Source organism: Typopeltis vanoorti, chromosome 22, assembly GCF_054136105.1.
Source record: "Typopeltis vanoorti isolate ZY-2024b chromosome 22, IOZ_Tvanoo_1.0, whole genome shotgun sequence".
Classification (NCBI taxonomy): domain Eukaryota; kingdom Metazoa; phylum Arthropoda; class Arachnida; order Uropygi; family Thelyphonidae; genus Typopeltis; species Typopeltis vanoorti.
The window spans coordinates 58992446-59010998 of record NC_143570.1 but is presented as its reverse complement, the minus strand read 5'-3'; the positions used below and the strand labels follow the sequence as shown (position 1 = coordinate 59010998).

The 18553-nt window shown below is 37.3% G+C and overlaps 1 protein-coding gene across 1 annotated transcript in view; it reads left to right on the top strand.

The window, feature by feature from the left end:
* The window catches only part of LOC150094441 (adenylate cyclase type 1-like), a 619545-nt gene that overhangs the window by 517653 nt on the left and 83339 nt on the right, over window positions 1-18553 (top strand). Inside the window, exon 16 of the mRNA XM_090412469.1 lies at window positions 3812-3931. Coding sequence (XP_090268595.1) covers window positions 3812-3931 — 120 coding nt within the window. The remainder of the gene's footprint in view (window positions 1-3811; window positions 3932-18553) is intronic.

The following is an 18553-nucleotide window of genomic DNA, read 5'->3' as shown; positions in this document are numbered from 1 at the left end:
TTTCTGTGAAAGTTAAATTTGTGCATTATTATTACAGGCAACTCCAGAGAGTCCTTCAACCCATCAAGGGAGGCACTAAATATCATGTCAATAACTATCCAACATTTGGGCAGTATATACCATACTTTGCTTTGAACTCATTCACAGTCATGGCGCCCACAACAGACTCTGGCAACCTATTCCTCATTCGCTACTCTCCATGCAAAAAACCTAGTTCTAACACCACTGCTAACTACATTCTTACTCAGTTTCCATGGATGGCCCCTCGTTCTATCACCACCAGATCTGTTCTGAAAAATTTCCTCTGAATTAATCTTGTAAATCTTTATCTTTTCCAAATATCAACCAGTTTCTGTAACCCACAAATCTTCAACCAGTTTTCGCAAGGTTCATTCCACAGACCTGCTACCATCTTGGTCACTCCCCTCTGGATCCTCTCCACCTCCTCCACCAAGAAATCCTGGTGCCCATATCTGCATGCAGCAGTCACGATGGCATCTTATCAGGGCTCAATAAAGAGGAACAATAACCTGCTTGTCTCTGTGCATCAAAGTATTCAGTAACCAAGTAATCTGATGAGCTGTTTTAGCCACTTTTGCTATATGCCCCCTAAACTTTGACTCCCTATCCACTAACACTCCCAAGTCTCTGGCTTCATTAATTTTGTAGAGTACAGTTCCACCGATATGGTATACAGCTGGTAATCTTTTCACTCCAAAATGCATAACCTTACACTTTGCCACATTAAACTAACATCCATTGTCTTTTGCTCAGTCTGCCAATCTATCCAAATCATCCTGCAAAATTTTGATATCATCTATATCAACATCGGCCAATAACTGAATAGTTCCTCTCAGATCCTTTCCTATATCGTTAATGAACAAATTAAACAGTACTGGTCCAAGAATAGTACCCTGTGCCATGCCACTAGTCACAGGCCTTCTTTTACAGTTCTACGCCTGAATAAACTACTCTCTGATATCTCTCCATCAACCACCCTTCCATCCATCTCACCAACCCTATATCCATCCCCATGTGCTGCAGTTTACTGATTAGAATTTTATGTGGTATCCTGTATGGCCTTTGCAAAGTCCAGCAGTACTCAACTGTCACTGTATTATAAAATGTGAGCAAGTTACCGAGGCATGACCTATCCTTCACAAATCTAATACTTAACAACTCTTGATATGCTGATCAGTCAGTAATTTGCTATATCAGTCTTGGAGCCTCTGTGGCTCTACTCAATTACAGGCAAAAACATATCAAACAAAACTGCTCTGCTCCCCAAAAAGAAGCCCAAAGACAAACATTATTAAAACCAGGAGGAGAGTAATCCATTTTCCTCTCCCAGAGTAGTGAATCACTAGTGCATATCAGTCTAAGAGAAGGTATGACAGCTGTTGTGGGATATATAGCGTTTCTCTCTCTCTCGACAGGCCCTTGATTAATAATAATGATAAAGTCAATAATGTAATACTTAGTCTGTAATGTCCTAAATTCAAAATGAAAAAGTTTGCTCTATCCACATACAGCAATTGCTGTGTTTCCCTGTTACAGATGAGAGAGAAAGAGGGAGAGAAGAAAAAAGAAAAACATTAAACCAAATTTATGCTCAAAACATCTGCGTAATCAGTCTGTTCAAGTTATCTCTTACAGAGATTTTGTATCAAATATCTCTTACCACCCAACTGAAGGTCTGGAGGGAAATATAATTGGATATTCTGCTGCACACACCATCTCCATTGCCATTCATATACAAGTTAAACAGTGGTAATCCAAGCATAGACAACTAGTTTGTACTTGGATCATTGCTATCCCACTTGGCCTCCTTATTTTAGACTCAGCACCTTTATTACATCACAATGATAGCAGTCAGATAATCTCGTCTGTGTCGCACATTATTTTGCCTCCCCATTCCTTTGAGTTTGTCTAATAATTTCCCATATGGAAAACTATCAAATGGTGATTTGGTAAAGTTCAATAGTATTGTGGTACATTCATTTCAATTATCTAGCTCTGCTGTTACTTTATTGTAAAACATCAGCAGGTTGCTAAAACAAGATCTAACTTTAACATATCCATGTTGTCCTCTAAAGGACCAAACCAGCTTGTATGGCTGCATCAGTCCTAGTTCTGCCCTAGTACAATGTAATTATGTAGTCTTCTTCTTCCCTCATTAGGAATCATGCTCATGTCAAGACCAATGCTAGCTAGTCACACAGTTGTGTTTGCATCTGGTTCTTTCTTCTTCTCTCCTGTCATGGATTTTAGGCCAGGTGGCCTGTTCTGGGCTCTTGCTTTCTTGGTCTTCCAATTCTTCTTTTTGCATTTATTTTATATCCATATAGTATTTTTGGTAATTTGCTATTGTCCACTTAATTCAGATGTTCTCTCCATTTTTGTTTATATTTACTTATAGAGTAGTTAACTGGTTTTATATTCAGGGATTGTAAAATGTATTAATTTGTTTTTATGGTCCCACTTGGTTTATTCAGCTGTTTTTTCTGAGAAAATTAATTTCTACTGTTTGAAATAATTTTTCATCTTTCTTTTTTAGGATCCATGTTTCACTTCTATCTAATAAAGTTTGTTTAAACATTATATTGTCTGATTCTGGTGTGATATGTTCTGGGGATGGCGTAAATATATTGTTTATTATTACATTTACTTTAACAAAATTTGATTATTAAATACATATACTTTTTTCATCTTCTGATACTTAGGCTTATGGGTTGGCTTAAACTTATTAGGTTTAATGGAATGAATACAACACAGAGAAATGATAAAACAAAAGTTTAATCAATCATATAGTTTGTCTGTCATTGAAATGCTGCCAAGAAAACAATATCAAAATTGGAAAAACACACAAAAATGTCATGAAACAATAAGTGGAAAAATTAGACTGAAAGCCTAAAGTCATATGAGGAGTGTGCTCTATGGGGCTGTTGAGTAGGAGGCCTAAGAATTAGTTTCCCAAATCTTGGGAAGTTTAACACAACCATATTCATTCAGATTTGGTTGGTTTTTTAAATCTTCTGCTGATTCTAAAAAATAAAATAAAAAATAAAGAAAACTTTCAATTTATATTTTGTTATGGTGAAGCAAGTTTTTTTCTGCTTCATTCTGGGCAAGCCATGGTCAACTACTGACCATGTTTTGATACCTCAACCCATGACCTGACTGACCATAGTTATGGCAGCAGATATAATTCTTAAATAAGTGGTGAATGGGTGGAATGCATTGCCATAGTGAATAGCGAATGCTCCAAGATTGATAATTAAATACATATACTTTTTTCATCTTCTGATACTTAGGCTTATGTGTTGGTTTAAACTTATTAGGTTTAATGGAATGAATACAACACAGAGAAATGATAAAATAAAAGTTCAATCAATCATATAGTTTGTCTGTCACCGATGTTCAAGTGAAGGTAGGACAGTTGTGTTCTGTGAGTGTTGTTCAACCTCCTACAGTAAGTCTTCAGATTCCATGGAGGCTTGAAAATAATTCTAATACGAAAATATGTTAACTATTTATTATTTTATGGGTTTTTGGTTGTTGCTTAGATATATCCTTTTCTAGTTTTGTTACAACTTGTTCCATCTCTCTGTGGGGTAGCTTTCATCTCCACAAAGTTTTTTCTTTGCTACACCTTAGTATCCAATAAGTAGGGCTGCACAAAATTGGATTTCAGGAATTCAGAATATTATTATCATAAATTTCCATAAGAGGTTTGTTTATTCAGTTGACTAAAAGAGTAACCATTTCAGTATATTTAATACTTTAAAAAATTTTTTTATCTTTGTATCAGGCCAATGAAGAAAAGAAAGAGATGCATGATTTGCAAAATAGTAACTGTCGTATCCTCTTCAATTTGTTACCTGCTCATGTTGCTACACATTTCCTTGACAATCAGTTTCGAAATAACATGGTAAGATTACAAATCCAAATTATATTAATTTAGCTCTATGTGTATACCTTAACTCTTGTTATAGCAAACACCCATTATAAAAGACTTGCTCAATATAACAGAGTCCCTACCAAAGTATTACAGACGTAGTGTTATTCTCAAAAAAAAAAAAAAATCACTATAGCAAACTATCTACTGTACCAAACTAGTTCTGTGGTTCCTACAATTTTGCTATAGTGAGAGACTCTATGATACATTTATAGCTAAGTTAATGTGATTTGGTGTGCATTCATTTAGTTCCTTTTTAAATTTTCCGTTTTTTAATATGGTGAGTGTGTGCATGTGTTCACACACACACACAGAGAGAGAGAATTTCTACAAAAAAATGCTGATATTTCAAATGCAATGTCCATTATAAAAATTAAGATATAGTAATAACAAATACTGTGAATGACAGTTTGAAGTATAATGTTCTTTTTTTGAGTGGACAAATTTAGTGTGACCTCCTCTATAGGTCTGCATATATCTTACTCAACTCTTGCTATGTATATTCCAACTTATTTGCTACAAGTTTGGCAGCAGTACGTCTTATTTTATCTTTAAACTCTTGTACTGAAGTGATGTGTACACTGTATCCATACATCATTCCATTGAAAAACTATGGATAAGATCAGAACTTAAGCCGTGTGTGTGTGTGCACATGCACGTGCACACACAAATACAACCTGACATTTTGTTATGTGAAAATAATGTCGGGGTGCTTAAGGACCAAAGCTGTATAACTGGGAGGAGACCTCCACTTAGCCTTTTAAAGAATGCAGAGAACCGACCAGGGCTTCTGACCTAATGTCCAATCATCACCTTCTTGTGGTGCACTCTGTTAGGTATCTGGATACTGAACGAAGAAAGATAGGCTGGAAATTTGGGATTTAGCTGACCAAATTGTATTCTTATTGGTTTAAACTACAATATAAAATGATAGTACAACATGACAGAATTTCATGCCAGCTGGGGCATTGCCCAGTTAAACAAGCCCCCCCCCCCCATTGCTTTCGCCAGGGAACCAGGGCAAACAGCGAAAAGTCACACCATACACTTTCAAAGTCATTAGTGCCACTGCCTTCCAACGTCTCCACTCTTAGAGGACATAGGTCGTCCCTTATCATAAACAGTAATCCACCACCATGCTTTCCCTTCCTATCCTGCTGAAAAATGCTGTACCCAGCGACTTCTATTCCTGTTATTATATCCTCTTCTGTCAACCACATCTCAGTGATCTCAATAATTTTTGGCCAGGCTGATGCTATCTGCGCCACCAATTCCTCTCCTTTATTCCGGATATTCCTGGCATTAGTATAAAGCATATAAATGCCGTTGTTTCTATACACAGCATTATCCCCTCTAGACTCCACTGGGCTTAGTGTTAGCTGATATCGTCCCCCTTCTCCCAAGTACCCATTCCCACAAGAGGCCACCCCTGCTACCATCCTCCCTGGGACACATTGACTTGTTCAGAACAGCAAACTCTCCCACATACAATTCCTCTCTGTCCTCAAACACACTCCGAACATCCACATATTCCAGTCCTCTCCTGTCACACATTCTAGCTATTATGTCATTCAATATTACTGCTCTTCTGCTCAGCTTGTCATTATCATACCTAGGCAAGAATCTCATATCTCTCGCTGTCCTATTTATACTACCACTCAAGTCATTTGTTCCCACCATCACAATCATCTCATCCACCCTTTTACCTCTCTTAACTGCCAAAGCCACACTTTCTATCGTTCCTCCTGGCAAACACTCCTCAATCATCTATCTTGAACACCACGGATCATTGAGTCCCCATACATTATACCTCTTACTTGCTAATATGATGATGTCAGAATTTTTCAGGGTGATTTGGATAGATTGGCAGACTGTGCAAAGGAGAATGGATGTCAGTTTAATGTGGCAGTGTAAGGTTATGCATTTTGGGATGAAAAGATTATCAGCTGTATGCACATTGGAACTGTACTTTACAAAATTGATGAAGCCAGAGACTTTGGAGTCAAAGCTTAGGGGACAGATAGTAAAAGTGACTAAATTAGCTCATCAGATCTCTTGGTTACTGAAGAATACTTTGATGACCAGAGAAAGCAGGTTATTGTTCCTCTTTATTGAGCCTTGATAAGACTCCATCTTGACTACTGCATGCAGATCTGGGCACCAGGGTTTCTTGGTGATAAAGAGAGATGGAGAAGATCCATAGGCCACGATGGTAGCATATCTGTGGAATGAACCTTTCGAGAACAGGTTGAAGATTTGTGGGTTACAGAAACTAGTTGATATTCAGAAAAGGGAGGATATGATTGAGACATGCAAATTACTGAGGGGTTTTTACAAGATTAATTCATAGGAAATTTTTCAGAATTGGTCTGGTGGTGGGAGAACAAAGGGCCATCCATGAAAACTGAGTAAGAATGTAGTTAGCAAGGGTTGTTAGAACTAGGTGTTTTTGCTTGGAAAATAGTGAATGAGTGGAATAGTTTGCCAGAATCTGTTGTGGGTTTCATGACTGAATGAGTTCAAAACAAAGTATAATAGATACTGTGCAAATGTTTGGATAGTTCTTGACATGATGTTTCGGACCTCCCTTAATGAGTCTAAGGACTCCTTGGAGTTGCCTGTAATAATATGAAATTGCATACCAAGGTAAAAAGATAAAATTCCATTAAAGTAACAATCATTTTTCAATTTGTGCCTAGAAATATGGTACATATGTGGTGTGTCTCTGGTAACAAGTTATTGCCATTATTAAAACACCTTCCGTGGAGTCGAGTCTCATGGGAGGTCTTAAGAAGCATCTCATTATTGAACCTAAAGCTAATTTGCACTCCAGCATTCACATCATTTCGGCAATGTATGCTACTCACTTGCCACTTTCCATGTAAAAAATCTACATGCCATTTCCCCTCTTCACTATGCTTTTACACAACTTCCTAGGATTGTCTTTCATTCTTCTCCTCTTGCTTTTCACTCTTTTTTTTTTATATAATTCCGTATGTATTAATCTGGTAAAATTTCTTCACTAACTTAAATGTGTTCTATCATATCATTTCTTTTCTACTTATCCACCAAACCCTGCAATTGACATTTCTTTGACTTCTCTACATAACCAACATTCCAGAGTCCTGATATTGGCTTCGGCACTCATGCCTGGACCCTCTCAAATATTTCCAAATCACTACAGAAAATAGGTAACTAAATCTGAGCAAAAAAGTCCATGTGTGGTCTGACCAGTCCTTTGTACAATGACATAACTACCTCCTTATTCCTGTTTTTAAGTGTGCTTCTTATCATAGAATCAATGCAATAGGCTAGTCTTGGTAAATACTACAGTATGCCCTCTAAACATTTTGAACTACATCCACTTCATAAGTACATTTCCATCAACAATACACAGTCTTATATCTCTGCACTCCAAAGTGCAACACCTTGCACCTATTAACATTAAAACTGCTAATGTTAATAGTGCAAGTTGTTGCACTTATTAACATTGATCCTGCTCATTTGCCCAAACTGAAAGTGATATTTAAATCTTCACAAATATGATTAACATCAGTATCACTCCTTACTACTCTTTCCAATTTTGCATTATCAGCAAGCAACTGAAGATCGCCAGTCAATCCACGTGAAATATCATTAATATGTGAATTAAACAGCGAGGCTCAAGAACAGAAACCCTGTAGCACATACCACTGGTTACTTTCTTTTTCCAAGACACTTCCAATCATACACAATTTGCTTGTTATCAATCAGTCAGCCATTTGATTATCCATCCCTACCTCCTCTAGCATGTACAAAAACTTTGTTATGTGGCAGTCTATCAAATACCTTGTAACAAAGTCCTAGAATACCACTATACAACACATTCTTAGACTTTGCAAAGGCATTTGATAGATTCCACATAACAAAGTTTATGTACAAGTTGGAGGATGTGGAATGGATTATTGATTAGCTGGCTGATTGATGCTAAGCAAATTGCATATGATGGGAAGTATCTTGGAAAAGGAAAGTAACCAGTTTAGTGATGTAATGTGTACACTGTATCCTTACATCATCCCATTGAAAAACTATAGGTAAGATAAGGACTTAAAAGGCATGTGTGTATATTAATCTAATCCATAAGCATTTCCAACACACATATTAGCCCATAGCCCATTTCATTTAATTTAAATAGCTGAATCAGCATAAACCACTTAAAATTGTCATTGTTTGATTCTTGTTGCACCGTGTTGGAATATGCACCTGCCACCATAAAATTATTATTATTATTATTATTACCCCAAGACCTCATGGAGTCAAAGACTCACCTGGGAGGTCCTTTTATCACACACACAGCTCATCATACCGTGTCTTAAACACACTCAAACTCCTCGCAGACACCACACTCGCAGGCAAGACATTCCAATCATTCACAACTCTGCATGAAAAAAACCTACCTCTCACTTCCCTACTCACACCCGCTTTATACAGTTTCCAGGGATGATCTCTGGTTCTTCCTCTATCTCCCACTATTTTATGTAGAACTTCTCCAGCATTAATCCTATAACAACCCCTTACCGACTTGTTGGTCTCTATCATATCTCCCCTCTTCCTCCTACCTTAGTCAGTTGCCTTTGGACCCTTTCCAACATCTCTTCATCCTTCTGAAAACCAGGTGACCAAATTTGATTAGGACACACAAATCCATGTGTGGCCTAATCAAAGTCTTATACAACGGAACAAGAATCTCCCTGCTTCTACACATCAGTGTCCTCTGCATCATTCCCAGAAGCCTTTGTGTTGTCTTCACAATTTTGGCTATGTATCCCCTAAATTTCAGATCCTTATCCACTATCACCCCCAGATCTCTTATTTCCTTCAACTCCAACAATATATCCTCACCAAGTATAAATTCTGCATCCCATCTTTGTTTTCCAAATTTTAAAACCTTACATTTTGTAACATTGAACTCGCATCCCAATTTCCGTGCCCAATCACTCAATTTATTCAAGTCTTCTTGTAAGGCCACAATATCTTCACTACTCTTCATGGTTCATCCCAACTTTGCATCATCTGCAAACAACTGAATATCTCCATCCAAATCTTCACCAATATCATTAATATATACACCCCATACACAACTTGTTGATACCTATCAAATAGCCAGTCTCCAATCCAATGCACCAATCTAATATCCAACCCCATCTGCTTTAGTTTCACCGTTAACTTATCATGAGGTACTCTATCAAAAGCCTTTGTGAAATCCAACTATACTACTGTGTATCCTTCTCCTCTGTCCAAGGAAGCAGTCACTTTATTGTAATAAGTAAGTAGATTACTAAAACATGACCTCCCTTTAGCAAATCCATTTTGCCCATCAAAGATAATACCATCGTTGTCAACCCAACTCTGGATCCTAGTTCTCACAAGCTTCTCCAACAACTTAACCATAACACCTGACACACAGATAGGCCTATAGATAGGCCTTTGATGCTTGAGTTCGATCACCTCCTTTATGAAGTGGCACAATCTTGCCCTCCCTAGGAACTTGACCGAGTGCAAGACTCGTATTAAAAAAAAAAAAAATGTGAAGGCAGGTGTCAATTCCCTGGCACATTCCTTCAGAATACATTGTGATATATTATCAAGTCCCACAGCCTTATTAACATCTAGTTTACTCAACTCCCCATACACCTCTTGCTCACTTACAGTCAGTCTCTCCTCCCCCATCATCAACTGCCTCAAAATCTCTCCATGAAGTCACATTCACAAGATTAAAAGACCTTTATGAACTGCTCATTAAGTATCTCCACCACACATTCTGCATCAGCTGTCTTTATACCATTTTCTCCTATCCATGTCATCCTTCCATAGTCATTCTTTATTTTGCTGGCTACATATCGAAAGAACTCCGCAAGATTCTTTTTGGCTTCATTAACTAACTGCTGTTCATACCTCTCTTTATCTGCCCTCACCAACCAAGTAACTCTCCTTGCCTGGTCTTTATAGATCTCATGGAATTGGTTATTTCCACTTCTCTTAGCTGCCTCTGCAATGCCCTCTTTCTCTGTATCGCATGCTTAATCTCTTTATTCATCCATCTCACCCTTGGAATACATTTAGACATTGCATCTACTAGATAGTTTTTGAAAATTCCCCAAGCTGCATTGATCTCTTTTCCAGCAAATTCCTCATTCCATGCTACAACTTGCAAGCTGTCTCCTGAGCTCTTCATAATCCCCTCCCCCCTTGTAGTTCCACATATACCCTTTTGTCACAGAGATCCTCACACTGCTGGCAACCATCCAGGTAATCACCTCGTGGTCACTCTCACCAATTGGTGAATGATTTGACACCTCATTTATAATTACATCCTCTGATGAGATGACTAAATCCATGATCCTCAATCCTCGTGTGCCCTCTGTTACATATTGTCTGAGGTAGTTATCCCTCAAAAACTCAGGAAACTAATTTTCTTTACTTCCAGTTGCTATCTCATTATTCCAGTCTATATTGCCATAATTAAAATCCCCCATTATGATCACCCTTTTCTTATTTGCTTGGCTAATTTGATTATACATTTCATTATCACCACGATCCACATTACCTGGTCTATAACAACATCCAACAAATTGTTAAAGCAAGGCTGCTCATACATAAATCCATGCTGGGTATCAGAAAGAATCATATCCATAAAATCTATATTTGTCATCCATTCCACAGCCTTATTAACATCTAGCCAATAACCCATTTTACCTAAGTTAAACAACTGGATCACAGAACATGTAAAATTATCATTCCCTGATTCTTGTTGCATTGTGTTGGAATACATTTCATATTCAGCACTTCTATTAATCATTATATGCAGTTGTTGCATGAAAAGAAATGAGAGGTATGGTACAGACCCTAAGAGAAAGAGAATATGTCATCTCAGGAGATGTGGACAAAAAAGAGCACAAGAACTGCATTGTAATAAATTTAGTTTAATCCTTTATCCAAGTGTGAGCAAACAAAGTTTGTGCCTGAAAGTATCTTCAGGACTGGGGTAAGGTGGTGCAACACCAGGACGACTCCTTGCAAAGATGGAGCAACCTACCAACACTCCTATCTCAGTATCTCCCATAATGCAAAACACATCTCCTTGCGGATATGTCTAATGTTATGCATTAAGGGAAGGGCCACTACCCAGACTAGTTTCGACCTTTATTGAGGTCTCTTCAGTGGGAGCGAGGCCCAAGCGGAGATACCAGCCAGAAGCATTAGCAAAGTCATCTCTACCTATAGGAGTTGCCAAATGGTGTGCCACCTTTTTAATAAATTACTCTGGATTTAGAGAAAGATGTTGAAAGTTTATTTTTCACTTGGTTAGAATATAATAAATTTAGTTTAATCCTTTATCCAAGTGTGAGCAAACAAAGTTTGCACCTGAAAGTATCTTCAGGACTGGGGTAAGGTGGTACAACACCAGGACGACTCCTTGCAAAGATGGAGCAAGCTACCAACACTCCTGTCTCAGTATCTCCTATAATGCAAAACACATCTCCTTGCAGATATGTCTAATGTTATGCATTAAGGGAAGGGCCACTATCCAGACTAGTTTCGACCTTTATTGAGGTCTCTTCCGCGGGAGCCAGGCCCAAGTGGAGATCGCCCTGGTGTTGCACCACCTTACCCCAGTCCTGAAGATACTTTCAGGTGCAAACTTTGTTTGCTCACACTTGGATAAAGGATTAAACTAAATTTATTATATTCTAACCAAGTGAAAAATAAACTTTCAACAAGAACTGCATTGATTACATATGGACACATGGTTACACTATTATGTAAGTACAAAGGGGGCTATGACTTTCCCTCACATGAAACATCTGACTAACAAGTTGGTACATATTAAAGAATAATCTAAAAAATTCTAATCACACTTTGGTGTGATTAGATATCCAATGTTGTATTATATTGGTGGGATTATGCTAGAACAAAATGATCAAGCTAGGGATCTTGGAGTTTTAGTAGACAGGAAGTTGAAGTTCAAGGATCATATAGCAAATATAATAAATTTAGTTTAATCCTTTATCCAAGTGTGAGCAAACAAAGAGTTTGCGCCTGAAAGTATCTTCAGGACTAGGGTAAGGTGGTACAACACCGGGCAACTCATTGCAAAGGTGGAGCAAGCTCACAACACTCCTATCTCAGTATCTCCCATAATGCAAAACACATCTCCTTGCGGATATGTATAATGTTATGCATTAAGGAGAGGGCCACTACCCAGACTAGATTCGACGTTTATTGAGGTCTCTTCAGTGGGAGCCAGGTCCGAGTGGAGATACCAGGCAGAAGCATTAGCAAGGTCATCTCCACTAGGAGTTGCCAAACGGTGTGCCAGCTTTTTATTAAATTACTCTGGATTTAGAGAAAGATGTTTATTTTTCATTCGGTTAGACTATAATAAATTTAGTTTAATCCTTTATCCAAGTGTGAGCAAACAAAGTTTGCGCCTGAAAGTATCTTCAGGACTAGAGTATGGGAGATACTGAGATAGGAGTGTTGTGAGCTTGCTCCACCTTTGCAACGAGTTGTCCTGTGTTGTACTACCTTATTCTAGTCCTGAAGATACTTTCAGGTGCAAACTTTGTTTGCTCACACTTGGATAAAGGATTAAACTAAATTTATTATAGTCTAATCAAGTGAAAAATAAACTTTGAAGATCATATAGCAAACATTATAAATACAACTCAGAGAATAATAGCAATGCTGAAATGAACCTTGACATGTAAAAATAAGAAAATCATTTTTTGCCTCTTTACAAGGCCTTGATAAGACCTCGCTTGGACTTATGCAGGTCTGGTCTCCTGGTTTCCATGGTGATTCTTATACAGTGGAGAGAGAGAGCGTAAAGGAGAGTGTGTCAAAAATGATATCAGGATTGTGGAATACAGATTATGAAGACAGATTGAAAATTTGTAGACTCCAGACACTAGTAAACAGGAGCAAGAGGGATGATATGATTGAGACTTAAAAACGTTTGTAGGGTTCATTACAAAATTTCAGTAGATGGAATTTTTCATTGTATGGAGGGTGGGAAAAGAACTCAAGGGCATCCATGAAAGTTGAGAATGAATGCTGTCAAGAAGGCAATGAGTGTTATATTTTTCTATCATAGAGTGGTGTGTGATTGGAATGGATTGCCATTGAATGTTGTGTGTTCAAGTAGTGTGAATGAATTCATGAACAGATATAACAGCTGGTGCAAATAGTATGAACTTCCTCGATGAGTTCCTGACTCCCTGGAGGTCTCTTAAGAATAATAATAATAATTGAATTAAAGTGGCCTTTAAGTCCTCAAAAAAAATAATTTCTTTCATTCTTAGACTTAGATCCCTGAAATCTACATGTATGCACTGATGATAAACTAAGTACAATATCTATGAAATTTATTATGCATATTGTAACATGTAGGACAAATATACAGAGTGGAAAAAATTCTCAGTGTGAACACATCAGAAACAGTGAGAAAAAGAGATGGTCATTGTACATGCGAAGATTCAAAGAAAGAGGAGAAAGTGTGTATTTCTAACGTCGATGATTTTAAGGAGTGGTATGATAGACTTTGTGTTTCCTAGGAAGGACCTCCCGTGATGAGTCTTTTGACTCCATGGAGGCCTGAATAATAATGGTAATATGAATCAAGGGATGACAATTTTGCAAACTCTGCACTGATTAAGCAGTTTAACATAGAAGAAATAGATTATGAGAGACAAATGAACTTGCTAAGAATGAGTTATGTTATGCATGTCAGTGTTTCCAGCCATGAATGGAAAAATCCTTATTACCATAATAAATTTATTCATTTTTATGCTTTTTTATTGTATTCAACTATATTCATAGTTGTTGCTTAGTGCACCTGCTAAAAAGCTGAAGAAGCTGTTTACAAAAAACAGTAAATCAGTGGTCTATTAATGTTTTTTGATGTAGAAAAATACTGTGGATATTATTTCATTATGAACAAAATCATGTGCATCATTTACAAACAGATGTTTGAAAATGATACATCTCACTAACAACTATAGGATAAATGATTTAGCCAACTATTGACTCTAGCCTGACTTCTAGTAGGGTAGAAAAAAAAAAAAATAGATTTAATTATATCATCTAGTTGGATGTGCAAATTTTATATTATTTTCCTTCTTTTGACCTTTGTTAATTAATTAGCTACTGGCTTGTACACCTAATTTTTAATTTGACTGAGCCCTGGATAAAGTACCATAATAATTAAAATGCTTATAGCTTGAAATCCTAGTTGGAAATGTGTATCTCCTCAGTTTGTAGATGTTCTGGGAAGGATTGATGTACATTAGAGCTGTGGAAAATGAACTGATTGTTTCGAATTTTTAAAGATTAGATGTGGGCTGTGCAAATTATGGAATTTTTAGAATATAATTGTTGGAAAAAGTTGGAAAAACTATTTTTATGATATTATTGTGGAAAAAGAAAATCAGGACATCCTCTAATGAGATTCAATGAAGACTTCTGAGTCTGGAACAGGTCATTCTAGGCCTAAATCCATGAAAGTATGATAATGATGATTATTGTTCTGACTGGGTTGAATGATTATATCCTCAAAGGCTTCCTTAAATTTTAATTCAGACAAAATTTTAGTATAGTGCAGAGATAAAGAGCCTTTCAAAGTTCTGTTAAGTTTCCAAGGTATGGTTGAAAAGGTCTGCTTTCTTATAATTAATCTCTGTGGAACTTCTAGTCTTTTTATGTAGATAGATATTTTGCTTCTTGTTTTTCTTGTATAAGATAATTTTATAGGTATTTGATTTGGTAACCCTCTTCCATCTGGGTCAAGGAAAGAGATTCTTATTTTTATGTAATATGGCACATACAGATCTACATGCATCACATTGCTAGTCATCATAACACAACATGAATCATGTCCAATGTTGTTAGTTTATTTCAAATATTCAGTTAGTTGACAAGTTAGTTCCCTAACTTGTCAAAATCGTCTGCCATGTAGTTCCAGTAATACATATAGAAGATAAAAGATAGATGCTAAATGTTCCGGATGTTATTGAAACCAGGTACACACAGATCTGACATTATATACTTCATATTAGTGATCATAATATAACATGAATCATGTGCAACATTGTTAGTTTATTTCAAATATTCAGTATTACTGACATAGATAGCTTGCTTGTTTGTTGCAAAATCCAGTCATTTTAGTATCAGTTTTTTATTTTGCCCTCTTGAAGAGAGACTGGCTATCTGATACGTATCAACAATTTGTGTATGGGGGAGCAATATCCAGGAAAAGGAAAGTCACTGGTGGAGTGCCTCAGGGGTCTGTTTTAGGGCCATTACTGTTTAACTTGTATATTAATGATATTGGAATGAAGATATTCAGTTGTTTGCAGATGATGCAAAGTTGGGACGAACCATGAAGAGTAGTGAAGATGCTGTGGCCTTACAAGAAGAGTTGAATAAATTGAGTGATTGGGAATGGAAATGGGGATGTGAGTTGATTGTTGCCAAATGTAAGGTTTTAAAATTTGGAAAACAAAGATGGGATGCAGAATTTATGCTTGGTGAGGATATATTGTTGGAGGTGGAGGAAATAAGAAATCTGCGGGTGATAATGGATAAGGATCTGAAATTTAGGGAACACATAGCCAAAACTGTGAAGACAACACAAAGGCTTCTGGGAATGATGCGGAGGACACTGACATGTAGAAGTAGGAAGATTCTTGTTCCATTGTATAAGGCTCTGATTAGGCCACACATGGACTATTGTGCCCAGATTTCGTCACCTGGTTTTCAGAAGAATGAAGAGATGTTGGAAGGGGTCCAAAGGCGACTGACTAAAGTAGTTTCTGACCTCTGGAATGTCGAGTATGAGGAAAGATTGAGATGATGTAATTTGCAGAGTCTGGTGGACAGGAGGAAGAGGGGAGATATGGTAGAGACCTACAAGTTGGTAAGGTCTCTACCACTTCTCCAGCATTGAGAACTTCTCAATGCTGGAGAAGTTCTACAGAAAATAGTGGGAGATCTTGGGAGAACCAGAGGTCATCCCTGGAAACTGTATAAAGAGGGTGTGAGTAGGGGAGTGAGAGGCAGGTTTTTTTCATGCAGAGTTGTAAATGATTGAAATGCCTTGCCTTGCCTGAGAGTGTGGTGTCTGCAAGGAGTTTGAATGTGTTCAAGGCACGGTATGATGAACTGTGTGTGTGATTAAAAGGACCTCCCAGATTAGTCTTTGACTCCATGAGGTCTTGGGATAATAACAATTATATGCACATGAAATTAATAGTGATTAAAACTTTGAGAACTGGTTAACAAACACTAAATGTGGGTATATATACCTGACATAAATTTTAACATTAATTAAGGTTATCTTTCAATAATTGTTCTTCCTTACACTTACTGCATGGTAAAAGAATTCATTTGGCCTCAACCACTCTTGTTTCATTAGCATACTAATCACCTTTCTTGCTTTTGCTTTGTGCTGATTACTTTATTTCTTATATACACTTCAGAACTTTTATTTTTTCAGTTCCTGTTTCATGGTACTGCTCGTCTGCTAATTCCTATTTAATTTATCTTTCTCACTATGGGTATGCAGTTCTGATATTGCTTCCTTCAAACACTGTTTGATCATTTCTCATGTTACTAGTATCCTTCCCTTACAGATTCTTATTCCATTGCAAGCTGTTCCCTAACTTGTCAAAATCATCTGTCATGTAGTTCCAATAATACATATAGAAGATAAATGTCCAGAAGATGCTAAATGTTCTGGATGTTATTCTGAAGGCTATTGAAAAGCTTAGAAAATAGGAGTACTGACAAGTAATCAGGTGCTAGGGATGATATATAAATTGAAAATAAGGATATTCTCAATGTGTGGAGGAGTGATTATTTTGAAATATTTATTTGGATGACATCTGTCATCAGACTTATTCTGATAACCAAATCAGAATTGGAAACAAATCCTAGACTGAAAAAGGATTCAATACACAAAAGCAGAAAAACTGTATTACCAAATCATAACATTTTTAACATGGAACATTAGAGGAATTAGAAAAAATACTAATGTGGTATGATGTAGCTGCCATAACAGAAACAAAATGAATACAGAAAGGAATTAATGTTCTACTCTTACTTAAAACTTTCTACAATATTGCAAGATATACACAAAAAAGGGAAGAGATTGCAATTTGAAATTAAGATTGCTGGAATAAAATGGATAAGAAAAAAAAAAGAGAATGGAATAAAGAAAATTGGGAAAGATTTTTGTCCAGCAGTAGACTTAAACCACATAGAACAAAATAGAAGATATGAGTAATTGAATGTAAGTTTTAAAAAATTGATTAAACTACTCACAGATTCACAAAATTCTCTGAACCATTTCTTAAACATAAACAGAAAAGCCACAAAAGATAGCATGAAATCTGGTCCCTTAATAAGTCTCTTAGTAAGGTTTTCTCTTAAGAGGAGCTTGAAATTTTGACTGCTGTAAATCCACATGCATATATGTGATTTAATGTTGTTTACTTATATCATGAGGTTTTGCAAAAAGACAAAACTTTATGCCATTGAGAGAGAGGCAGGGGAGTGCTAGAGGAGGAGAGACGGAATGAGAGAGAGGTATGGCAGTGCTAGAAGAGGAGAGAATGAAATGAGAGAGCAGTATGGGAATGCTAGAAGAGGAGAAAATGGAAACAGTAGGAGAGACGGAATGAGAGAGAGGCATAGGAGTGCTAGAAGAGGAGAGAATGGAAACAGTAGGAGAGACGGAATGAGAGAGAGGTATGGCAGTGCTAGAAGAGGAGAGAATGGAATGTGAGAGAGGTATGGTAGTGCTAGAAGAGGAGAAAATGGAAACAGTAGGAGAGAGGGAATGAGAAGAGAATGGAAACAATAGGAGAGATGGAATGGTAAGAGGTATAATGTATGTATGGGGACTCAATGATCCGTGGTGTTCAACATAGGATGCGTGAGGAGTGTTTGACAGGAGGAATGATAGAAAGGGTGACTTTGGCAGTTAAGAGAGGTGAAAGGGTGGATGAGATGATTGTGATGGTGGGAACAAATGACTTCAGTGGCGGTGTAAATAGGGCAGCGAGGGATATGAGATTCTTGCTTGAGGTGGTATGAAAGAAGACACAGAGGAAAGATAGTGTGTGTGTGTGTGTTGCCTAGGTATGATAATGACGAACTGAGCAGAAGAGCGGTAATATTGAATGACATAATAGCTAGAATGTGTGACAAGAGAGGACTGGAATATGTGGATGCTTGGAGTATGTTTGAGGACAGAGAGGAGTTGTATGCAAGAGACACTTTCATTTTCTGGAGAGATTGCTGTTCTGAAAAAGTCAGTGTGTCCCAGGGAGGATGGTAGCAAGGGTGGCCTCTTGTGGGAATGGGTACTTGGGAGAAGGGGGACGACACCAGGTAACACTGAGACCAGTGGAGTCTAGAGGGGATAATGCTGGGTATAGAAACAGCGGCATTTATGTACTATATACTAATGCCAGGAGTATCCAGAATAAGGGAAAGGAATTGGTGGTGCAGATAGCATCAGCCTGGCCAAACATTATTGGGATCACTCAAACG